The sequence below is a fragment of the Xiphophorus hellerii genome, chromosome 18 (genome assembly GCF_003331165.1).
Source record: "Xiphophorus hellerii strain 12219 chromosome 18, Xiphophorus_hellerii-4.1, whole genome shotgun sequence".
Lineage (NCBI taxonomy): Eukaryota > Metazoa > Chordata > Actinopteri > Cyprinodontiformes > Poeciliidae > Xiphophorus > Xiphophorus hellerii.
The window spans coordinates 12,878,004-12,904,354 of record NC_045689.1 but is presented as its reverse complement, the minus strand read 5'-3'; the positions used below and the strand labels follow the sequence as shown (position 1 = coordinate 12,904,354).

Sequence of the window (26,351 nt, the reverse complement as noted above, 5' to 3'; positions counted from 1 at the left end):
CGAATACAAAATCTGCCACAAAAATCTGAAATATGGGCATTTTAACACACTTGTTAGTTGGAATGCATTCACAAATGAAAGAATAGAGCACAGGCTTTCAAGGACATTTTGCAATCAAAAAGGGTTTTCAGATCTTACTGTGCACTCCCACATGAGTGTCAGGGCAGGTGTGTACATCTGGTTGCTTCCCACTAATCAAATCTTTCGCTTTCAGACAGAAGAAAGAAAAAATAAATCACATTCTTACCGTTTAATATGAGAAATATGATGTGACAAATTAAGTCCTAATGTAAAGTACTTCTCATTCAACTTGCTTGGGTGTAATTCTCAAGGTATTTATAGTGACTTAAAGCTTTAGGATTTTAAATTTACTAGCAAAAATAATTGTCGAAAACTTGTCAATTTTTAGCAAAACAATATGGCATGGTCTGTCATAAGGACATAAGATAATGGAGAATTTAGGGTGAAAACACTAAAATTAAGCTTTTTCTGACAAGACTGAAGATGTCTATTAAAGGGATTGGACACCAACTAATTCCAGTAGCAAACAGGACAGGTGTGGCGGTAGAACAACAGGAGCCTTAACACTGAGCATTTTTCCACAAAAGGAACAGTCACCATCCTCCACCCAAAATACAGCAGGGACAACAGGTGTAGGGACAACCAATTTCTAAGCTGGACTAATTAATCCAATTGAATATGTGTAAGTTCAGTTTGTTTTGTTTTTTTTCTTTTTGGTTCAATTATATTAATACATTTTCTGTAAAATTTAATATTTTACAATAATAAAAAAATTTTTTAAGTACAGTACAGACCAAAAGTTTGGACACATCTTTTAATTCAATGAGTTTCCTTTATTTTCATGACTATTGACATTGTAGATTCACACTGAAGGCATCAAAACTATGAATAACACATGTGGAAATATGCACTAAACAAAAAAATGTAAAACAACTGAAAATACCCCTTATATTCTAGTTTCTTCAAAGTAGCAACCTTTTGCTGTGATTACTGCTTTGCACACACTCTGCATTTTCTTGATGAGCTTCAAGAGGCAGTCACCTGAAATGGTTTTCACTTCATAGGTGTGCCCTGTCAGATTAATAAGTGGGATTTCTTGCCTTATAAATAGTCATATAACGCACTTTGTGTGGCTCAGAATTACAGCAAACACTTGTTCTGCTAAGATGATTCATGTGTAAACCAGCAGAAAGCTCCAACAAAAGCTAAACATATTCACTACGTTAGCCAGCTTTAAGTCCACAATGCAGTTTGGCACATTAGCTTTGGGGTTTTGTTCGAGTTTGATCCACCGTTTCATTTCCTCAAACATTTATGGACCCTCCAAACTGGAATACTGTTTTACTTTAGAACTGTTTCCAAGCATTGAAATGAATCTGAGATCTCTACAGAAATCTTGTTTTTTTTCCCCCTCCAAAAGATTCATATTCTCTGTTTTTCCTCAAATCTTCATCATCTTCTCACTTTCACTGTAGCAGCACTTCCTTCAGCAAGTCTCTGCTTGGCAGAAGAGTGCAATCCAAAGGCACCCTTGGAGCCTCCTTCCAGCAAGTTTCCTGATGGGATCTCATCAGCATTCCTGTCTCTGTTTGGTTCTTCTCAGTCAGAGTCATCATCCGATCTAGGGCCATCATCCTCTGAGGAGCTTGGGTCTCCGGTGCTGGGGTCTGAGATCATGCCATCTGAACTGTCAATCTCTAATGATGTCTCTGACAGGTAGAGGTGGATGGCCTTTGATGGGTGGCTGGGATAAAGTAGGAAAACACCAAGACCAATAAATACAAACACAGAAGCAGGATACAATTTTTTAGCATCAAACTGGGTTGGGCTGAGAAAAGTTTGGATAAAATCTGTTCACTCATCTGCATTTGTTTTGAGTCAGAATCTGTTTCTTCCTTCTCAAAGTTTTTGAAGGAATGATTTATTTTGAAGCTTCAATAAATATGATCACTAACAATATAAGCAAAAAAATAAAATAAAAAATGATTTCCACAGGTGGTGGTGAGAATTAAAGCAACCCTTACAGAAAGATCTGAAAACCCAGCAAATTCGAAGAAAAACCTTAGGTCCCCAAGGAAATACAGCAAATTGTTTGAAACAGACAACCAGCTATTTGAAATGCTACATAAAAAAATGACAATGTAAAAAAATTTTTTTAAAAATCAGTCAATAGAAAAATTAACTGCAATTATTTGTAAATTTGTACAATATTTTAAGATGTAAAAATAGTCTGTTACCAACAAGTGCTTACAATCAGGTATAATTATTGAAAGACACTTATCATATCACAGAAATAAGAACACAGTAGCAAACAAAAACACAGTAACATGACTTCAGTAGTGATTTCTAATAGAAATGGTCAGTGGCTTTATAAGTGTTAACACCCCTGTTATAATTCCAGGTTTTAGTGTGTATGTACATAAAAGTTGAAATCATAAACCGTTTGCAACAATTTTAAAACATTTGACTTTTCAATTTCAGCATTCAGTTTTCTTTGGTGGAAGTAAGTGAGCATCCACCATCTTAACTTGGCAATATCTTTCCATTCTGCATTGGAAAAGCTCTTCAAATCTGTAAGACTCAACGGTAATCCACAACCCTCTTCAAAAACCTCCTCTGATTTTTATGTTCAAACTATAGCTAAGCCATAAAACATATTGTCTCTCATTAAGCTGTTTTGCTGACTTTAATAATGACTGTGATAAAAAATTTAAAAAAACACACTTCATCTTAAACTCTCAGGTTTACTTTAAAAAAATCCTTCAGACACCTGGAGATTTTTTAAAGATGTTTAAAAAAATAAAAAAATAAAAGAAGAAGTCTAGTGCCGTCTCCCAAAAATAAACCCCAGGTCTTGGTGCTACCACTGCCATATTTCTGTGGGTATGGTATAATAGTCAGGCCTGGTTGTTTTTCCATCAGAAACAAAGTCTTTTACTCTTTGTCCATAAAGAATACAAGGTGTTGTAACATGTAAAACACAACCAGTACTAGACGATTTTCTAACCAACTCAGTTTTAATGTGAAGGTCTTGGAAGCCCTTCAGATCAATTTTCATCTTGCCTTTTTATTTATTTTCTGTCACTGGTGTGTCATTTTTCTCCATTTATTTACAGGTGGGCTTACTGTTCCATCCCATGCAAAGAAAAAACTAACCAATGCTGTGAGTGTTTTCACCCTTGTCTCCTCATAGCCTTTGTACAGTGTCTCTCTGTGAAGACTAAATACTGGAATTGAATAAAGAAAGTGGCTTGATTGCTAGTTTATGTACATATATATGCATAGAAAATGTTGATTCATCATAATTTTTTTTTATTTGGCATTTTAACAGGGGTGTTTAGACTTTTAACATCCACTATAAGCAAACCCCAGAGGTTAGATCAGACAGTCGCCACATACCTCCACTGAAAATGATCAGAGCTTTGTGCAGGTTTTTATAAAGTGATCAAATACATTTTCACTGGAAGCTTGGAAAGTGCTCAATGTTTCTATTGTTTCTTGAAATAATACACCAAACACGTGTCATGTACTGCATTTGTACAATGGGACTTGGATTGTATTAGTAGGGAAGTAAACAGCAAGAATACACCATTGTTCTACATCTTCATCATCAAAACATTTACTCTGAACAGGAAATGTGGCTGGAGGCCCATTTAGCTAAACAGGAAAAGATGAATCGATAAAACAGTTGTTTCTCTCGAGAAATGAAAGGCGCATAGTAATTCCACAGACGCTAAGCAGCAATATGGCTAAGGTTCAGCATCTAGAACTTTCTATATAAAGGCACATTCTTCCTCACTTTCTGTCTTACAACAGCTGCCTGTTACCAGTACAAATGTGGGATCCAAAGGCAGAAGTCGCATATGGAGGAAGAAAGAGAAGCATCAAGCAGGAAAAGAGCCCAAGAGGGAGCATAGCATGCCCTGATCCCCAGAGTCTCTCACAGCGGAAGAGAGAAAGCGTGTGAATCTTCTGCTCCTCTTAGTCCCCCTCTTCATCGGCTACACTTCATTGGTCTTACCACGCAGTGGGGTCTTTCCTCTCTTTGCGGGGAACCTCTTCATCACCCTCCAGCTGCCTCTGTCTGTGTTTTCTCTTGCATCTCCTGCAGGACACGATGACTATGAGACAAAAGACCACAGCGGCGATGCCACCTCCAATGGCCAGGACCAGGTAGAGAAGTTCGTTGAAAGAAGCTGTGACAAGAAAACACACGAATGAAAAAGACATGGTGTACAGGTGTAGAAAAATAAGTGCTGCATTTGTTAACATTAAGGTCAAGCAGAAAATTAGCACCAGATGAGCCATGAATAGCAGTTTAAAAAAAAAATGATGGGATAAAACCTTGCTCTCCCTTAAAAGCATATGAGACAAGGCAGATGTAATCATTTTATTCCCAAGTCTGAGCCAAATAATTTTATAATAATTCGAGTTACACAGCAGATTGTATTTGTAAGTTCCCAGTATTGCAGTGGCCAGTCGCACATATTGTTTCATTTATTTTAAAGTGAATTTTTTTTTTTGCCATTTACTCACCGACATCTTTATGGCTAGAGTGCATTTTTTGTAAAATTTCTGCTGCTCACCTGTTTTGACAACACGAAGACGAATCTCCCCAACTGGGCCATGAACATCAGGAGGATTTGTCACCTGGCAGGTGTAGGTGCCATTATAGATGAACTTGACCTCCCGAAGTATGATGGAGGCATCACTCCCCATGATATCACCAGCCCAAGAGATGCGCTTCTTAAAGATGCCATCGAGAGGCGGATATGGTTTTTGCTGGTAATGAAAAATCTACAAATGGGAAAAATAGTTTTAAAAAAAACAAAAAACTTGCCATTGTGGGGTAAGAATTCATTTTATTTTAAAGAAAATTACAATGACTGCAGACTTATTAGGATGTGCTGCTTCTTATTCTCTCAAATCTCAATATGCAGACACAAAGGTACATAAAGACAGGCTGTCTTAGATGCTCCATTGGGAGCCTTATGACTCACCACCTCCTCCTTTGGTTGGATGAGGGGGTGGTTGCACTCTGACACAGCAATGGAGGAGAGAGATTTGTTCTCTCTTTCTCCTGCTCAGACACACACATATGAACTCACCCTATCTACTCGGCCTCCTGAAAGGGGTTTGAAAGTCCAGGAGATGATGACAAGATCAGGGTTGATCTTGGCTGAACTGTCAAATGTGCATTTGAGACGAACATCTGTTCCATTGACCGCCTCAACATCCCCAGATGTGTAAACACGCATTCCGCTCACCTGCAAAACACCTGCAAAGGGACATGTAGTGAAATGTTTACATTCAAAGCTAAATAGCATGAACAATGCAAAACAACAGATGCACCATGAATATGTTTATCGACTCTTTATGCAATGGAAAAGTGACCACATTCATGTCTACCTGCTGCAAGAAATCCACCAATTGTAAGTAAGAGCAAAGAGGGAGACTGGCACCAATTCTGCTTGACACTGGTGGCTGATGACACAAACTCCCTGGAAATGAGCTAGCACTTCTACCCACATGCATTGTCCAGAAGCATGCACACACTATGGACTAGAAACACATTTATTTATTGCTGATGTACCGCCTGGCAATCACACTCCCCCTCTCCTGGAGATCACAAAAGAAGCAACTGTTTTTAGAAGCAGCCCACTGAGAAAGCAGGCTTGTGGCTATGGGGAAGTTTATGTGAGGGCTGTCTGGTCAAAATCACCAGGGCTATTAATAGAAGGAGCCATATATGCTCTAAGAATAGTGGAAGGCATTTCTAGCCTTATTAAAGCCAATGCCCAGGAGAACAGTAAGCTGACCATCTGCCAAGCTGCAGCACAACTCAGAGTAGTCGAGACTTGGTTTGTCATCGTCACTATCACTCTGTGTATAGAAGCTCTGCTGAACAAGGTGAATAGCACATAATGTCACAGATACTATTGTATGAATTGAAAGTAGTTTGGTTCTTTGACTTGACATACACTCTTCAACAAAATCTGAAGATTTGGGAAGAAATTACAAGTAATTATTTGTGCTGCTGGATTATAACCACGTTGTAAGAAGAGATCCCTACTTCCTAAAAAGAAACACGTGCAATAAAAATAGTCTGCATTTTGTTTAGGATGGTATTTAGACTCAAACAGGTTGCTCAAAAGACCATTCAACTTTGAAAGGCAAAAAATCTTCCATAAATTTGGTATTCAACATTTATTATCCAACAGCAAAGGCTTCCATTGTAACTGACAGTACAAGAAAGTTCTACTGGATGCATTTGTAGGAGGTACAGTGGAGGATGTTGCATTGTGATATGGGACGTATTTTCCCGCTATGGTGTAGCTTCAGGTGGTGCAGACAAGTTGAACTAGAGTTGATGATGCACAGATGTTCTAGTGAGCACCTTTGAGTCCTGGTCTGTGAATTGACGACTGGGTCTTTCAATAGGACCTTTTGCCAATAATTCCTCATCTCTCTCTCTTGGTTCACCCTGCAAGATTATTTGTCTTAAGTACCATTGGAAATATTTCGGAATGCAAGACAAACAAGTTTTACAAAAAATGTCACATCCAGACCATCGATATGACCCAAGATCGACTCTTCCACCAGGAAAACCACACACACCACCGATATATGAACATATTTCTGAAATGAACAACAAAAACAGTTGGATGTTTCATAACATTTCTGTTGCAAAATGTACTTCTAAAATAGATCTTCTGGATGTGTGTGCATGAGATTGACTAGAGGAGATTGAGAAGCAGTTCAAGAAGGATGTCTAATAATTCAAGGCACTCATTTATGTTTTTATGATGGTTTAATCTGGTGCAGAATGCCATGAGAGCTGGACTGTTCAGTCAAGACTCATTTAAGGAAAATGCATGATCCCTTAGTAATTCTAGCACATTTCCACAACTCCATTGCAAATTCTATACCTCTTCTTATGTTGTATTCTTGCAATCTTACCTTTGAATAAATGTATCCCTTCATGCACCAGAAAAACTTGTTTACTGTACTGAAATTTTGTACAGTTAATGAGAATATTGAGTCAGAAGCAAGCTCTGAAAATATCAGTAAGGGACTTAGCTTTCTTAAGCTGCATTTTCAGCTTCTTATCAGTGTTTCCTGTAGACAGGGAGGAGAGTGAGAGAGGCTCCCTCACATCATTAAAGAGACCTGCTACTCTCTCATCGCTGGGGCCATAACAGCACTCTGTCAGCCTAATGTGTTTTAAATGAGCCTGATGAAATCTGGGAGTAGGTCAAACAAGTCAGCAATAGAAAAACTGCAAGAATCCTTTCCATCCTTTAGTTAAAACACATTTGGTGTTCTGGATAAGCAGGCATCTTCTACCCCAACTTCTATTGGCCTTTCAGCTACCTTGCTGTCAGTAAGGATGCACTGAAGTCAGTGGATTAAACTGCCAACATGGAGAATGTTCATTAAGCAGATATCATCAGTTTCAGCTCCATCAGTCCAGCCAGTAATAACTCCCTCCTTAGCTTGCATGCTAAGGAGCTGTGCACACCTGTGCTACAGTTATGTGTGTCCTAAATCCATGTTGATAAATTCAAAACACTGAGTACGGATTGAATTACTTATTTTTCATGAGATTTGAAACCGTTTTTGTTAAGGTTGACCAGAAGAAATAAATGGCAGAGGGATGGAGGATGGGCAAGACACCATTTAACTGTCCATCTCAAACAAAATATGTAGGTCCATTACAGCATTTTGTTTTATAGTGATGATTTGCAGCAGATTCAACACTTGAAGGAAATAGAGATATTTAAACATGTGCTTTTTAGATTTACATTATCAAGGTTTGTTAGAATAATAAGTAAAACATCTGAATAAGGGACTCATAATTTAAATGTCATGCAGAATTTCCATAAACAAAACCTGGGCTGCAATTTCAAAGACAATTTAAAGTGAAAGTTGAAACCTACCTAATATTTTTTGAGAGAAATAAAATTTACCCAAGTAATTTCAACTTCTAGGACATGACACTGAGGTATCTGTTCACACAGTAAGTGACCAGTGTTGCCAGATAATGATGAAATAGGTGGTATTTTCCATTGACACAATAAAGAGAGGAGCACTTATGAGCTGAAAAAAAAAACATGGAAGAACAACAACTTCACCATGTTGGTTGATGTTGAACAAAAGCCACCAGCTAGTGTAAATAACATGTTTGCCATTTGGAACCACTTAAAAGCAAATGATAAAAGCAAAGTTTGGTAGTTTACCCAGCTAACTCTATTGAGTCATTTACAACAGCACACTAAGGACTGAAATCATTTCTCAGGCCATCAAAGTGGCAGAGAATACTAGTTAACATGTGAACCCGCTAGAGCCACAACACATCCTCCCATTTCAAGATAGTAAACACATTTCTACCCTAGCTAGATGGAAAAAGTCTGCCAACAGCTCCATGGTATGTCATCCAGCTGTGACTGTTATTAACTTGAACACATACACTGTTCAGAGGTCTGACTAATGTCACTTTTTAGCCTAAAGTCATATGGGGCAGATTCCTCTATGATTAAATACAGGCCGTGTCCAGTGGTTTTGTAGATCTCATACTGCAGAGCATATGAACAAGCTATTGAGGTGTTTTAGAGATGGAAAATGTTTCCAAGTCATTCCAAGAAATACAAAGAAAGGGATTTATTGACTTTGCGCATTGGCTGCTTCAGATACATATTTTAGGTTATGCACAAGAAATTCCTTTTACAATGCAGAATCATAGAAGCACTGGGTACAAAGAGAGGAATATTGGTCATTTAAAAATCACTTCATACTTCCATAGACCTGTGGACAATTCAATAAAGTAATTGGCATCGATATTAGTAACTTTATCCTACTTATAGTTTTTTAGTCTGAGTGTAAAATTCACAAGTATTCCAACTGATTTATAAATTACTTCTCTTGGAGGCTTAGCTTTTAGAAGAGTCTGAAAGCTAGATGGTGCTAATGCTGTGGAGAGTCTCATTAAGCCTCTAAGATAGCTCTATTGAAGCATGCCGCCAAGACTTGTTTACTCATGAGAAAATCGAATTAATCTCTGCAACGTCTGCTTCTCAGAGATCACAACCCAAAGTTAAACACATTACTTTTTACATGCTTGTTAGTGTTTAAAGACCAGAGGCAAGATTAGCAAAGCAATGAAGTAAAATTGAAAATTACTTCAAAGCTCATATTTACATTGTCCCTCATGTCTACCATTAGAAAGTGCACTTCCAGGCCATAGCACTTCATTTCCCAGTCCTACCTTAAGTCCATTTACAACATACAAATTTAAATTTCCACCCCTAATCTCTGAAAAAGAATACAGCACAATGCTTTCAACAACACTGTCCTTTGACTGAACTGATTGGGAGTTAAGGTTAAATAGAGCTTTTCGAAGGAAAACATTTAATTAGCAGAATGATATTGCTTTCTAAGCTATGGACAGTGCCCTGGTTATTAATTTTTCCCAGTGGCAAAAAGTACAAGAACATTAATTAATCAGTCATTAGCAGGAACTAATTGGGATGTCATTACTTGAATAAGACCATAAGGATCCTAGAATTTGAGTAATTTACTCAAAGAGAGAGGAGATGAATTGTCAAATGATTAGCTTACAATAGTGTTTTTTTTAATAAAAAGGAAAATAAAAGGATGGAAGGTTTGTCTGTTTGCACTTTTAGAGTGAGCTATAATAATTATATTTGTTTTTTCTGCTTATTGCCAGTGTTATTGTTGCATTTCTTGTTTGTTTTTTTGTTTTGTTTCCCCCCCCTCCCCTTTCTAATGTAGGTCACGGACTTGTTTATGACTGAACATCCTGTCTGGCCAGAGCTGAACACACCCAGCGTCCAGAGGTTGTTTCTGCATCTTGTTATTCTCATATTGTCCTCAGAGGTGAGAAGATCTTAGGTTAAGTCAAAAAAATTACCCATTTATTAAAAAAAAAAAGAGGGTTGCAAAACTAACCACCATTTAAAATAAATAATATTGTGCAACATTTTTTTTACTTTTCCAGACTAAGGAAACAAGAGTGAAATGGTAAAAGGTAAAGTTAAAAAGGACAGATAGAAGAATGAACACATAGAAGGAAGGAATTAAAGGTAGAAAGAAAGGACAAGGAAGGAAACAAGGTAGAACATTTTAAAGGATGTAAGAAAGGAGGGTCAAAAGAAGAAAGGACATGAGGAACAGCAAACAGAAGGAAGAGAAGATGCAATGGACTAAGGACGGAAAGGTGGAGAAACACAAAGAAGGATTGAAGGAGGTAAGGATAAGAAGGAAGAAGGGAAGGAAATAGGAAAGGGGAAAAAAGGAAACAATTTTTCAATTGCAGTGTTAATAATTTTCTTTTCAATGAATAGGGGAAGAAGTCTGCAAGTACAAATATCTCTTTATCCACATTATCCAGACAAGGAAAATACATCAAATTCCATACTTTTTAAAAATGTTGTGGGACTCCATATGGGAGTCCTTTTTAAAGCAAGTTGATACTCACAGTGACTGAATTTTATGAAAGTAGCTAAGATTAGCATCTCAAATACAAACACTAACTTTCTCAGAAAGTGTATGTTTGTATATTTGTGCATTTTTGTTTTGCAACTGCAGATTTTTAGAGTCAAAAACAGCAGCAGGAATACTTTGAAAAAGTCAAAGTACATCTTTCCTCAATGTGTGTAACTCAGGATGCTCATTGCTGACACACACACACACACACTCGCACTGCCTCCACAGAACATACTGCTGGACTTGGCATTACTCCATATTTTCTATCAATACAGCCAATATACTGTATTACATTACAATGAACATGCTGAACCATTAACATACTTTATTCCACCTGTCAACACTACTTGGTGCTAGCTGCTCCACTTCATTGTTCTGTCTGGGGCCAAAGGGGTAAATACTTTGATACACTGTGAAATAATAAGCAAGGTTCACTCAAGTGTGATTAGATTTGCTTGGCTGTGATCCCATTACTGTAAAGAAAAGCTTTCTGAAGAAAAAGAATGAATATTAAATAGTATTTGACTCATTAATGGGCTTAATTTAGAGGAAACCAGGGTTGACAAATTCTTACGCATGTAGCCAAATTGACAGATACATGTTTCACACCGTCAGGTTGGTACATTGCTAACAGAAAGTGTTTAGAGCACCTCAAGTTTTTTGTTTTAGGTTCATTATGGTTCAAAAAGAATTTTTCAGACATTCCTCTGTTCAGCTATCCAGAGGAATTCTGAATCATTCCCAAGACTATTGAGTCATAACGAAAATAATCTCTTTAGCAGATAGTCTCTGTAGAATATGCCTTAAGGTTTCTCTAGGAAGGCCCCCAGACAGCATACATACAGCAAAATTATCACAATTGGCGCTATACAAAGCAGTAGAGTAGATACTGTATATGACCCAAGCCAAAATCTGGGCCAAAATTATTTCCTCAATGGTAAGATCAGGATTGGCCTTCTGTGGTGCATTTGATAAGCTTACAATACATACAGCACATAGAAAACCAAACAAGAATGCTGGATATGAAGTTGTATTAATCTACTTATAGTCTAAATAGAGGAGTTGGTAGCTTACCCTGTTGAGGAAAGAAAGAAAGTAAAGTATAAAAGTTCATTAGACTGCAACAAGTGCAGCACATTGCACACAGCCCTGCTTCAATCCTACAAATCTCACATCCCAGATGGCTTGCACTTGACTCACCCTGCGGTAACAAGCAACAAAATGGAGCTGGAAGATGTTAAACAAAACCTGCAAAAGGGAGAAATTACATTGCTTACTCAAATTATGGTCTAAAAACAAAAAACAATAAAATCTTAATTAAAATATATCAAGTTTACTCTGGGCTCTGGTCTCTAATTAAAGTTAATTAGTCGGGTTGGATCGGGCTCAGGGCGGGTCGGGTTGGACTTTTTTAAGTCTGATGTAAATACTACAAAAACAGAGTGGCTGTGACTCATTGAGCAGAGTTCCCTTTTCCATCTCTAGGAATGAATCCAGCTGCAGACAAAGATCGTTTCATGAGTGAGGAAAGGGTGGAATAAAACTTTCCCTTCTAGTTCATAATTTTCTTACACCAGCGCAGTATCTGCATTACAGCAGCCTGTCAGTCTCCCACCAGCGCTTCCTCCACCCTAGATATTTGAATTTCTTTTCTTGTAGAAGCAGCCAACTCACCCTAGAGGTGACAACCCATAATAACCTCAGATTTGAAGGTGTCAACCTTCATCCCAGTTGTTTCATACTCTGTTGTAAAATGTCCCAGTGCCTCCAGGAGGTTGATTTAGGCCAGCAGCACTGCATCTGCAAAAGGAGCATTTAAGCTTGAAGTCTTAAATGGTAAAGTCTGAACTGACATCTTCCTGGCTGCATTTAGAAATTCTGTCCATGAAAGTTACAACTAGAATCAGTGACAAAGGGCAACCCTGGCAGCATTCAGAACAGTCTGAAAACAAGTTTGACATTTATAATAGCAATGCAAACCAAACTTTTCTCCCATTTGGTTTTCATACCTTTAAAACAAAAATAACAGTGGATAAACATTTGTGCCTCTGACAGATTCTCTGAGACAAAGGCACATCCTCTTCTAAGTTACAGAAGCAGCCATGCCTTGGTAGTGACATTTAGGAGGGCTTTAAAGAGGATCATTTAGTTTTACCTAAACTTTCTGTCTCCAGGAACCTTATGTCTTCTCTCTCTTGCAGCTTGAGTAATAAACAATTTTATCAATGCTTTAAATGTCCACAGTTTATTTTTATTTACTTAGCATCCTCCTGAACATTGAATTTACAATTCTACAATTCTGGTTTTTATAGATGCTTCTTATTTCACCACAGATGATGCATTCTCCTTGAGTCTTGCAAAAGTTTGTCTCACTTGACCCTTTGTTGCACTTTGTCATGTCAAAATCACAAATCATATTGTAATTCACAGGAATTTTTTGTGATAGACCAAGACAAAGAGTAGAATTGTGAATTGAATGGAAATAAAAATTAGGATTAAGAACTTGAGAAGATTGTGATTTGAATTCAGCCCACCTGAATCAAATTTAGCAAAATCATGTTTTTTGCAGGATGTCTCTGCAAGTCTTGCACTGAAATATTTCTCCATTAAAATAAGTAAATAAGCCAAGCTTAGTCAGTTTGGTTGGATGGTCGTGTAAGCAGCACATTTCTCAATTAGATTTAGAGATGAACTTTGACATTCTAAAATGAATATGCTTGAACTGAACTATCCCATCAGTATGATGACTGATCTACATGATGTTTGTTCATTAATGCTCTCTAAGCAACCACTTACCCTGCAACAGAACAGCTGAATTTATGCTGAGATCAAAACAGTCTTTTTTTTTTTTTTACTAATTAGGTGAATTCTAAAGGTCACTTGTTGTACCATATTTTATTTTGAGGTTGATTACCATCAACCTGTCCAGGGACTGCAAATGCAAGTGGAAATTAGTATTTTTTGCTACAAACTGGTACCATGCATCTTTTCTTTGAAAAGGTCAATGAAATGCTGTACATTATCTCTGTGTAAAATAAAGAAAGGTCCAGGTCTAAAAGTCTAAATAAGAACTTGAAAATCATGCAACATTTTCTGTTAAATTCAGATTTAATTATTATTGACTTTCTACTGTAAAATTAAATCCCATTATAATACATCAGCATTCATGTTTGCAATGTGAAAAAGGGCAGTATATCTTTTAAATGTTTAGGCAAACTAGTTAGAAAACACTAAGATTTATCCTCTATTGACATAAACCAGGCAACCTGCTCTTGTGTGTGACTGGCAGTCATTTACAAAGAAGTATTCCACACTCCAGCTTAGGTTAAACAGCTTACACAAGCAGTGTTCAGCCAGAGCTGAAAATCATCTTTCTTCAAGACTTGAAGAAAGGGGAGGACACATAATGACAGCAAGTAAAACGAAGGACCTGGAAAAACGTACTGAATCAGAAAATCAGTCCCATTACATTACCCCCCAAACGGCCTGTTTTTGTGCATTTCCTCTCATAATCATGGCTCAGAAACAACAGGACCATGGGAGGAAAACCAGCCTCTTTTGCTGCCTCTTTTGCTGCCACATTTTAAGACGGAACAAAACACGCATGGAGCCGAGTCTCTTACAAAGAGCCTGTTCTGCTCTTTGTGAGAAGCTTCACAAGGCCAGTTTTGGTTCTTTCTGTCTTTGTACAAGGCTTGCCTTTCACGAGGGGCTGGGAAAAGCCGGTTCAGGTAACATGTTTTCAGAATCCAGAGCTGAGGGAGTGGGTCAGTGTTGAGTGGTGTAATGGAAGGGAACCCCTGAGATGGACACAGTGCTGAAATAAACATTGTGATATAGAGATGGGAAAAGCTGGGAAGAAGTACAGTAATACAGCATTGCTGCATTACTGTGCATGGTAATGCAATGTTTGCTAGCTAGAAATATGAAAACCATATAGTGGACTCCAGCCTATGTGTGTATTCACCAATTCACTTTTTTTTTCTCTGAAACGTAATTTCAAATTATTGATGGAAAATTCACCCATTTGCACAACTATCTGCTAGAGCATATAGCAGATAGTTATGTAAAGTGTCCCAGTGCCTGCAGGAGGTTGATGTAGGCCAGAATCAACCTGGCCTACATCAACTGAAAGTAGTCAGTTGACCAGAAATCAATCTCTCTTTTGAACTACTTCAACCATGCATTCTCTTTACACAGAGGGAAAAAATGCAGCTTGGGAAGTAAAAATATCTAGTCAAAATGCTACTTGAAACACTATTAGCTGGCATTTGCAAATTTGCAGTTAGCCAACTTTAACTCTGACCTTTAATTTCGTTAGAAAAAAAATCTGTAAGAAATCAGCTTTTTGGACAATATTACAAATTTGTACCAACAATTCCTAAAACAAATATTTCTAAGATTTTTTTTAAATCTCTACTTTTTCATGTTGATCATACATGTATGACAGTTCAATAAGTAATCTTTTATGTTTTCACTAATTTTACATATACACGTAATGTCTATATGCTGTGAGCATGGGGAAAAAAATTCTTGTTTATGCACTCAATCTTGGCCAATAACTGATTCTGAGACTTCCTGTTCCCCGGGGGCAAGGGAAAATATCACGTGGCAGAGGCCAATGTCTTGCAAAAGAACAGAATGGGATATCTAGCTATGGCAGATGCTTTTTATTCTTTATATGTACGAAAATTATTTTTAAGACAGCTACAAGGTTGAACTTATCTGTGATTAAAAAATGCTTAAAACTGGAACAGGGACAAACAAAAGTCGAACTGCATCAAGGCATGAAAGAGGAAAAGCTTTATTTGGTCCCATCACAATAAATTTGTAGACTTTATAAAATTTAATAGGAACTATAACTAAGATTGGACTTTTAGGTTCAAGTATCTGGTTTGAATCAAAGTATACTCGTGTGGAAAAGTACCCCATGAGCACTGCACAAGTATCTGATGAAGTGGGCTTGTTTTTACTTCAATTGGCCAGGGAACCTTATTAATGTGCCTGATATGATGAACTCAAATGCCAGAAGATTGAAATGAAAACTGGTCATCACTAGCTCTTTCAGCAGTATGATGAGCCAAAGATTTAGCAAAATATCTTTTGCTAAATCTTATAGAAATTTTATAGAAAACATGTGCTGATATGAAGAGAACAGAGATGAAAACAAACTGGAGCAAATAGTCAAAGATCCTTATCTGTTTATTCTTATGAAATATTAAGTGCATAAAGGGTTGTTCAAAGTATTACAGAGGTGCCAATATTTGTGAGATGCGTGAATTAATGTAAAAACCACATTTAAAATTTTTTTTCTCCCACTGAAAAAATAAAATAAAATAAAAAATCACTCAAATCAAAAATTGGGTTTTGAACATTTCTCAGGGTGAGATTTTGCTGCTCCAGTTAAAAACAAATGTATTTCTTTTCACACATCTTTACTAGTGGAGCAAAGACATGTGGAGGATGCTCCATTTAGAAAATATCCTACAAACAAGATTCTGCTATGCCAAAACATTTTTTTTCACACAAAAAAATAAATAAACAAATTAAAATACACGCATGTGTTTTTAAACATCCCTAATTTTCTTTCTTCCTGTGCAAGATTAAAACTGAGAACCTGTCTCTAATAATCTTGTTCAAAGCTCAAAAACAACCAAAAGCAAAAGAAAGCTTTTAAAAATGCTTTCTATAAGATAATGGACAGAAATCTTTCCACCTCCACTTTCTTTAAAGACAAAAGTGGAGAAACACGTCGGACTAATGTGTCCGACTGCAGTCTAAAGGTCAGTTGACCAAAAATCAATCTCTTTGAACTCTCTCCTCCTTTCTTTCTTTCACTCTCCTCCTACTTCCTCCAGCCCAATTGTAATTCATCAGGCGACAGTGTTCAGAGGAAACGTGAAGTGAGTGAATGAGGATAAGTATTTAATCCATCAAACTCCTTTCACTCCCACCAAGCAGCTGACTCGACAATTTCTCCCTGGGATTAGATACTCTTGTGAGAGGTATAGAAGGAGGAGGTGTAAGCTTCAATCCAGCTCAGCCCACAAGCTTCTGGTACACAAACAATCCAACTACAAAAAGGCTACCTTATAATTTAACATATTTACTACATAGACAGATGTCCCTTGTGCAACAGTGGTGTGAGTCAGAATGGATCCAGTCCCACTGTGGTTTCCCCCTCTGCTCCAGAGCTGATGATGGAGTAGGCAAATGACAGAATACACAGAGAGGACATGCCACATTGTGTAGGAGGTACAGACCTCTGATCGTTGCAAGCTGCCTTAAAGGGGCATGGACCAATTTTCCAAACTAGTCACAAAGAGAACTGCTCCTTGCAAACAGTTTTATTATGTGGTGTAGAAGGACTGGCTTTTTAAAGAGGAAAAGCACAGTCTGTCTCTGTTTTAGGATGAATCAGGCTTAAAAAAAAAAAAAAAATTATATTTGTATATTCGCATAGTTCTTAAACTGCGACTCTGGTTCCATTGGTTCCACATCCGTCACCTACAGAAGACAAATTAGCTTCTTCATTTATGATACAAATGAGTTATCTGTGACATGACACTAATAACCACTGACAGGCAAACTGAATCTTCACACACTGATCTTTGCTTCAGACACATCTAAGAGAAGTGCAGTGGGGAAATAATCAAGAACCTCCGGTATGAACTAATAAGGACAATAGTGAACAAAGAACAAGTGCCAGTGGCTGCTACTTCTGCCATATTCCAGTTTCCAGGAATGTCAGAAACTGAATCTAGGAATGACATAAACCCAACTCAACTTTCCTCTAATTCCAAGGAGGAAGACAAGAGGGATTTGCAAATTAATGTTATACAAGCATTGAATATTGCAGCTTGGGTGCCATGTGGCTCATTGGTAGAGTGACTACAACTTATGCTGAAACTACAACCCTCAACACTGTAGTCCCAAGTTTGATTCCCCGTCCCTGGACAATTTTACTGCATTTCTTTCCCTTCTCTTTCTGCCCAACTTCCTGCCTCGCTACTAATGAATAAAAGCCACTAGTGTCAAACAACCCTGCAGCTTTGTAATGGCTTTCTGTCCTTTCAAACACTGCAGGAACATATTATTGGAGAGTGAAACTTTAGCTTCTGAGAATAACTAAGCCATTTTAAATAACTTAAGTTCTTCTTGAAGTACCTTGTTGATGTGACAGGTTATAACTTGTTCAGCAGCTTATGAAACTTTTTCAAAATAAATAAATTCTTTTTACAAAGAATGACGAAGCACACTTTTTAAGTTCCAATGTGTGATAAACCAACAGGCTAGTTGCATTAGCCCTTTTGTGAGCTGTTTATTTTGGTGTTTCTTTTCTGTTATCTTTAACACACTAATTTTACTTGCACATGCAAATGAAGTGAGTGCTTAGCTTTGTGCTCTTCGCATTGGAAAAATCCACAAAGTGACAGTGTGGAGGTGGAGAAAGCAAATACAAACTTTTCAGAAACTTTGTTTTTAGCTCCAGATTTTTCTGCACCTCCAATGGCTGTGTTGAGCTTTTTATTTATTTCTTTGTCTGATTATATCCAGACCTCTGTTGTGGTTAATCAGCATTGGGGTATGGGAAATTTTCTTCAACAAGGAGAATGAAGCTGGTCACAGTGGATTGAAAAGTGTTTTATTTAAAAACAGGGCGACACTGGATAAAAAAATAAAAAAAACCTCTTAAATCCACATAAGAAAGATGCCTTTCATCCAAACCTGACTGGTCTTGAGATGTTTTACAAAGAGATTAGACGATTTCATTCTCTTGCTGAAAACATTATCCAAAAGACATGCAGCACATTGTTAGAGCAAAGACATTTCACAGTATTTATTCTGGGGAGTTGAATATAAATACAACAATTTGCATATGTTTACCATTAAAAACTCTAAAAAGAAACATATTGTTTTTATTCCACTACACAATTCCTACTTTGTGTTGGTCTATAAGATAAAACCACAGAAAATAAATACAATTTTTTAAAAACTGACTAATGTAGCAAAATTAGAAAATGCTTGCTTTTTAGATATATGGATACTCCTGTATGTGAGGGAGTGCTAAGTGTATGTACACTTCTGAATTAGCCAATAGAAATAATTTTGGTAATTCTAACTAACCTAAAAGAAGAGATTTGTGGTCCGATTTAAATTCAGGCAGTGAGAAGAAATGTGTGCATTTTAATTGGATTTATGTTTATATCTGGTTTGGACTGTATATTTTAAAATAAATGACTGAAGATGGATCATATTTTTCTTTTCTGGCTTTGACACTGATTTTATCATTAATCTGCCCTTAATGTTTTTAGTTTCTTACTAGTAACAAGGACATGCATCTTGGCTTTCCATATGTCACAACGCAAACAGAAAGGGATTTAGAGGAAAATAATGACCAATATGGAAATTTACCTGGGGTTCTGCTTTGACGTGCAGATCTGCTTGTTTGTGCCAAGGTCTTTGAGAACCAGGCCGAAAAACAAAATGTAAAACTTCAGCAATGCAAACAGAAAATGCTACTAGTACCAATGCAGAATTTGAATTTTCCAGAGATGGAGAAAAATGTGTGTGTGTTCAAATCATACACACGCTGGCAAACCCAAACACTTTACAGTGTGAAATAAAATAAAATTCCCTGTTTGCACTTGGTGACAAGGACCTTGGTATGTTTTAAGACTTCACAGACGGCTGCTTATCCTTGCGTATTAATACGTCATTGTCGACTCAACGCACACTTGAGCCGTTCTGTCAACTCAGCTCAAAGGGCTGGGCTCACTCCAAGGTGTGTCAGCACACCATGTCAAAAGAACAGCCATGTTTTCTTCTGTTCCCACTACAGGGAAGAGATTAGAGGCGCCAAGAGAGACGGATAACGGATACAACCCAGTAAACAGTTCCAAGATGCTTCTCCTGTACAGTAAACTCAACAAGATTCAACTGAAGCCTCAGCCTGTGTGATCGTTTGATATGCTGCAGTCAACAGCAGCTGCACGGTCACTGGCAAAGTATGTGTTCTTGTGTGCTAAACCTGTATGTTAAGACAGGCTGGCACATGTCAGCCTGTGAGCTTTCCATGTTACTGCCTGGAGAGAAAAATTCTTGTGGGAAGAGAGGCATTAAAACAACAGACATGAAAACAACAGAGCTACAGTCAACAAAGACGCATGACTATGTTTAAAAACGATTTAGTTGGATATCTGTATTTGGACGAGACAAAGGAGACAAGAAAGTAATCTAGTTTAAGAAATTAAGACTGAGTGAAGTTGACTTCCCTTCTTTCTACAAATTGTTAGTTGGGGTGTAAGTGAGTCAATGTCAGCCATGTGATTAAAACAAGAAAAGTGTGACAGACGTATTTTCTAATAATAGCAGTATGCCAGAAAATGTGGTACCGATACTGTTTAGTATGACAGTTTTCTCTGTACTGCAAGTTTTTAAAGGAAGTCTGACCTCAAGCAAGCCTGTGCATTGTCACAGTCAAGCAAGAAACAAATTTGATTTCCAATTTTAAACATTCCCCCACCTCTCACCCTTTTCCTTAAAAAGAAAACAAATGACAGAAAATATTTAAAAAATTATTTTTATTTCAATCATTTCTTCTATGAGTAGACGAATTCAAAGTCAAAAATAAATACATGAAATTTGATAGTCCTTCAGTGAGCTGGAACTACTCTGGAACTGAACTATGAGCATTAATGAAATATGCAGATTTTCCAAAAATGTAATCTTCAAAAACAGGAAATTTGATTAATAAAAATCTATTTATTTCCAAGCTCCAATCTAATCAGAAAGGCTGCAATGAGCCTTTTTTGTATGTTTGCCTTGTTAAAGACTATGTTGGTGTAAATAACATTTTTCAATAACGCATAATTACCTAGCAATATTTTCAAATTTCAAGTCAATTAAAAAAAAAAAAAAAAAAAAATTTTTCAAAAACATAGTAGGCCATTAGATGACAGCCCTACCACGGAGCTTAGAAGGTTTTCTGGGGAAAACTCTGCCAACTCAATCCTGTGTACCATTTCTACAACACATATAGTGAAAGATTGAAGGACTGCGGAAAATGTTAAGTAGGACCGGTTTGGAACTAGGAGTTTGAACTAATGCCTCTGTCTCCATCCTCCTTCCGAGCTCACCATTTACAAGTTCAATAACAAAGCCCAGTGAGTAAAGGGAGAACAAACGATGTGTGAATTACCAGATCTCAGTGTCAGCGCAAAGACATTAAATACGTTAATCAGAGGAGCTCAACCACAATAAAACACCTGGGAGTTTGCTGCCAACCGCTACAGATACAATCAAAACAACAACATCCATCTAACGTCTACACGTGCTGGTCTTTGTAAAATCCCACGAGGCTGGTGCCTGTATCCTAAAAAAAAAACAATTAAAAAAAGCTACACACTCCACAGAAACAAACATCAGCTTTCTGACCCTTTAAGCCCCAAATTGTGATTAAATATTTTTTTCCACTGACAAAAATTCTAAAATAACATTCATTAAAACTTTGAACCAAAAAATTAATCCTCTCCGGTTTAACTCGTGCAATTAATTGCCTAAAGCACTGAGCAGTTACGTCTATTTTTTATAGTACCATTTATCAAAAAAAATAGAATATTCAATAAATTAGAATGCTTTTAAAACGTTTATTTAAATAACGGAATTCACCATGTGAAACCTATGATAGATTGTTTACACACATCGATGTTTTCAAGCCTTCATTTCTATTAAGATGAGTTTCTGTTACAGCTAATGAACAACATTTTAGATTATATCAGAACACAAAGAAATTCTTATTACAAAAGTCTTTTTGCATTTAAAAAAAAACTACCTGTTTAAAGGTTATTTTTAAAAAGGTACTTTTAATCTAACTGTGATTATGTATGTGCAGATATTCTAATTTACTGAAAATGACTGTAGATAAATAAAATTAATAATAAAAAGGGCTCCCTTATCTGCTATAAGTTTTCCTAATGATTATTTTGATCACATTTTTCTCACTTAGTTTTTAGAAAATTTAATCATTGATTGCAACATTTGATTAGTCGGTCAGCTGACTAGTCCTAGTTTTGTGTTTACAGAGCTTGTTAGTTTTGGTGTGACCTTGTTTATACATCTTACAGGAATAAAATTCATAAGCGTATTATCTGTTTTAGCCTCTGCTATTCAGATCCAAGGTTGCATGCATGAACAGAAACTGTGAGCCTTCACCACTCAGGATCGTGAGCCTTCAGCAACCCCTGGATTGTTATTTTCATGTCTGCTTCATTACATTTTTTTTTTTTTTTTAAAGCAAAACCCTAGCTCCTCAGTGAGTTACAAAATCATATTATATTCCCAGAAATACCCAATACCTTCTATTGGGATGCAGTGAGTTTTGGAATTTTATGTTATTTAAACATTTATCCCATCAATTCTTAAACAAGTTCACACAATGCAGGCTAACTATTATATCTAGTAGTAAAATCAGCAGTTTGTTCTACGTTGTTATAGTTCTCCAGAACTGAACATAAAAGAAACTTTGTTCACTGAGAGGAAATTGGCAACATATGCTAGAAGTGTGGCAGGACCTTTGGTGAGGTAAGTATGTAAAGTATGAGGCTGTTTCAGATGAAAACATACTCCTTAGTTTAAGAATAGGATTAATGCTACAGAATGTAGTCAAATATGAACATGTGTCAACAGAATTTGGTTATACATTCGTGTCTGAGGGATCTCTAAAAGCACAGAATGAATTATTACTTTAGTAAATTGTTGCAGAGCGAGTGTGGGTTGAAGCTGATGACTTCCAACAGAACTGGCTGCATGGCTGACACCAACATCCATTATATGTAATTGAACTGTAACCACTGATGACAATTTTCAGAAATGTAGGCCCATCTAAAAGTGCAGTACAATGATTGACGGAAAAACGAAAACCACATTTCCTCTCATGGTTCATATTTCTAACTGTGGTAGATGGAAACTTGTGGGCAGCAGTATGGGCTACACACCCAAAACAGGGAGAGGGCTCCAAGGAGACCTAAAGCTGATGTTTACCAATACTGGTGGGGGTTGGGAGGGAGGAAGGAGCAATTAACAACACAGCTTTCAAATGAATACAGATAGTAATCAGAATTTCAAATGCAATATCTTTCAAAACCTACAGTTTACATTAGCAGTCGTACCCCTTTAGCTTTTTGCATTTTGTCACATTATAACCACATTCCTCCATTAGCTTTATCTGGATTTTATGTGTTAAACTAACAAACAGTTTTAGATAACTGTGACTGGTTAATAGTCATGTGTTTGGATTGTTTGAGAAAGCTGACAAATATAGACAGAACCCTCGCATACATATGGAGAACATAAAAGCTCCATGCAGAAAGAAGCCAAGCTGGGATTCTAACATGGGAAGTCCTCACAGCAATACAAATAAAATCCTAAAAATTGAAACTGGAAGGCATTGCATTGTAGAACCAAGATGATCTTCTCACCACAATGCTTCACGAACGAAGATGATGTGCTTAGGATGATTCACACTGTTAGTCACACAGTTTTTGCTGGTGGGTCATGTTTGTTCTGCTCTCATTTAACCTTCTTCCACTTGTTTGCTGTGCTCCCTCCTTCAGCTTGTGACAAACTGGGCAGCTTGAGGCAGGAGAACTTTGTAGCTCCTCCAGACTCAACTCAGGCCAAGGCAAGGGCAGCATCTATCAGAAAACGTACCCTAGAAGCCTGTCAGTTTAGCCATGCATTTGTAACTTTGCAGTTGTCCCATGTTCTTTCCATTTTCAGACGATGGACGGAACAGTGAGTTGTTCAAAGTTTGGAACATCCCTGCTTTAAACTTCTCAAGACCTGCATTTCTAACCCACCTGCTGTGTTCCTTGGTTTTAACCAGGGAGAATTCCTAAAACCTATGAGATCTTAAACATATGTATTCTTCCTACAATTAAATTATGCACAAGTTGACTCCAATTTCTTACCACTTGACTTCTGATGGCATTATTTTACATTGGACATTTAGTGGTTTCAGCATAAATGGGTGCTAAATTAAAATAAGCATCACTTTTCTTTTTTTGGATATTCAGTTGTAAAATGTCTTGAAAAGCTTTTATCTTTCATATTAGATCATCTCTCAAATTACTTCAAAACTACGTACTACTTTGTTTTGGTCTCTCAGAAGAGATTTGGGTAAACTTTATAAGAATCATGTTTTTCATGGCCCTGAATATCAGAATGAGGTCATGGTCACATCTCCAGTACATGTGATGTCCAAAGCTTAGGGCAACACCATTCTGTTTTGCAATATCATGAGTCTTTCTGTAAGTTCAATAATGAAAACCAAATGTCTTTAGGAAAACCCTTCACTTGTTAAAACAGCAGCAGGGAGAAGGGGAAAAAAGTCTTTCAGATTATGTAATAGCAACAGATGTTAAATAAAAACAGATGAAAATAAATTTTGTGCACATGTATTATATCTGTCATGAAAGCGAGACATGTGCTTTCTTGTTTCATTAGTGTGATGCCAGTGCAACAAAGCTTGAAGGAAAACTCTAGAGCAAACAATCTTGAGAACTGAGATGCTGCTGAGCTGCAATCAGTTCCCACATAAACATGTACTTATTTGATCAGCCATCCTTCCACACCCAAATATTTAGTCATCCTGCTGCTCAGGCCCTGTCAGACTGTTATGATGGATCCACAGGCACATGTTCACTGTAAACATAAGCAGCTTGCTGCTACACTGGACCCCTTGCGTGGTGCTTTGGCACTGGATGGAAATGTTCAATCAATATAATCCACTTAACAAGGCTGTGCGCAGATTACTTCAAGGTTAAACAACTGGCTGTATGCTAAATGAATTGCCGCTGATGCGCCAATTTGCGCACTTATTAAAACATGTTACATTTAAGGCGCCGTCTGAGCGCTTTAATAGGAGGATGTGCTCCATTACTGTTTATCCCAAGACATATCCTGGACCCCCTGCTAACGGGAAGCAGGTGGACTTATCTGCGTCCAAGTGGCCACTTTAGTCTCCGCGTATACGTACACAAGCACGGATGCGCATTAATGGGCAGGAAAAGGAGGTTGTGCGAAAACACAAAGACAATGCGGCAGACTTCTGATGCCGGTAAAGTCGTTAGCTCAGAAAGAAGTTCTATCTAAGGATGTTTTACAGGAATTCTTAAGGGACCCACCCGGTGCCACAGTGCCAAAGTTCCCCACTTCCCGATGACGCACAGCAGCTCATTGAGAAGAAGGTTAGTGGTCCCCACGGAGTCTTAACAAATGGACAGTCAATTATGGTTGTCTTTTTATTTTAAACCTGGATTATTTATGGAATATCCAAAAAGTCTTCCAGTTCTGTTTTAAAATCCCCCCCAAAAAAACAGCACAGCATGGAAACTTTTGACTCGATAAATCAAATTAGATCAACGTGTATAACCAAGAAAAAGATACAGAACATCAAGCGTCATTTTAAACTAAAAGCATAACAGTGTTTTCAGTCTCACTCACCTGAAGCTGCGAGTCCAAACAGGACGGCGATAATAAACAGCCCCTTTACGCACATTTGGTCGGCAAGTCAACTAAGCAGTGGGGGAGAAGAGTCAACAAACCCCAGGCTAGTCAACCTTCTTCCACAGATTGACTCACAGAGACAGCAAAACCGAGCGGTAAAAATCTACGGATCCCCCTTGCAGAGAGTAAAAAAGAGAAGAAAAAAAAAGAAAAAGGTTGCGATAAGTCCTCTATTTCAGCTTTCCTGTCCAAAGACGCTTCCTAGCTCGTCTTCTGGCCTCAAAGATTTGACTTCTAGTACCCTCCCTCCCATTATAATTTCGGGCGGAGTAAAAAAAGAAAGGAGGAAAAAAGGGCTTGAAAAAAAAAGAAAAAGAAAAAAGAAGAAACTTTAATCTGTTTAATTGAGAAGCAGAGAACAAGTGCAAGAAAACAAAACCTTAACATAAAGCTAATCAAAAATTAAAAAAATTAAAAATGTCAGTTACTTGTTGGTGTGTTATTGAATTGTCCAGTTTTTGTTTTATGTGGCACTTTATTGTGCGAGGGTGAGGAACTCAGATTGATTTATATATATATATATAAAAAAAGTTAAATGATATTTAGTCTTGTTAACAAAAAAATACCACGGAGCTTCATTTATGTTCAATGCCCTTGCATTGAACATAAAAAACAAGAATATCCCTCAAACAATAGAAGATAATGTTTGTCACAACTTATTTTGGAAAGCATCATTTGGCATCGTTTAGCCACATGGGGGCAGAGAAGCACCACAATATCCACTAACTTTCAAATGTGCCCATGCTTTTGCTGTTGAAGTTTAAATACTCTAAATTTAAAAAAAATTCGTCTGTATCTGAAGTTAAATCAGAAATTTCTCTTATTTCAGGGCAATGAAAGTAATTATAATTATTTCTATTTGCTAATTGCCATTTTAATTAAAGGATAGGTCAGATATCTATTTACTAAGCTCTTTAAGAGCAGATTGGGGAAAGTCCAGACAATTATATCATGGCTTTTTAGACCTCTGAGAGATTAAATGACACATTTGAGATAATTGGAGTTACACCTGTCGATGTGTTTTAAGACCACGCCTGGAACTGTCATGGAGGGTGCAGGAATGGGAGTAGGACCAAAGTGCAGACAGGAGAACGGAATGTTCATGAGCCATGGCTAATTAAATAAGTCCAAAAATGCTTACAAAAACTGGAAATGCAGAATATGTGACAGAGTGTTTCCAATCCTGGTCCTCAAGACAGTTCCTTACATGTTTTAGCCATCTCCCTGCTTCAAGCACACATAATTTCAACTGATGA

The 26,351-nt window shown here is 37.3% G+C and overlaps 1 protein-coding gene across 2 annotated transcripts in view; it reads right to left on the bottom strand.

Moving 5' to 3' along the window:
- The window catches only part of LOC116707824 (myelin protein zero-like protein 2), a 28,619-nt gene extending 3,276 nt beyond the window's left edge, over window positions 1–25,343 (bottom strand). Inside the window, exons 1-5 of one of the 2 annotated variants that reach the window (XM_032545447.1) lie at window positions 25,033–25,342; window positions 5,130–5,299; window positions 4,608–4,818; window positions 4,043–4,217; window positions 1,326–1,765 (exon numbers count right to left, since the gene is read on the bottom strand). In XM_032545447.1, the coding sequence (XP_032401338.1) occupies window positions 1,621–1,765; window positions 4,043–4,217; window positions 4,608–4,818; window positions 5,130–5,299; window positions 25,033–25,087 (756 nt within the window). In that variant the 5' untranslated portion in view covers window positions 25,088–25,342 and the 3' untranslated portion in view covers window positions 1,326–1,620. Of the gene's footprint in view, window positions 1–1,325; window positions 1,766–4,042; window positions 4,218–4,607; window positions 4,819–5,129; window positions 5,300–25,032 lie in introns of those variants that run through there. The other variant, XM_032545449.1, reaches the window with a different exon arrangement.
- Window positions 25,344–26,351: the final 1,008 nt, after the last annotated feature.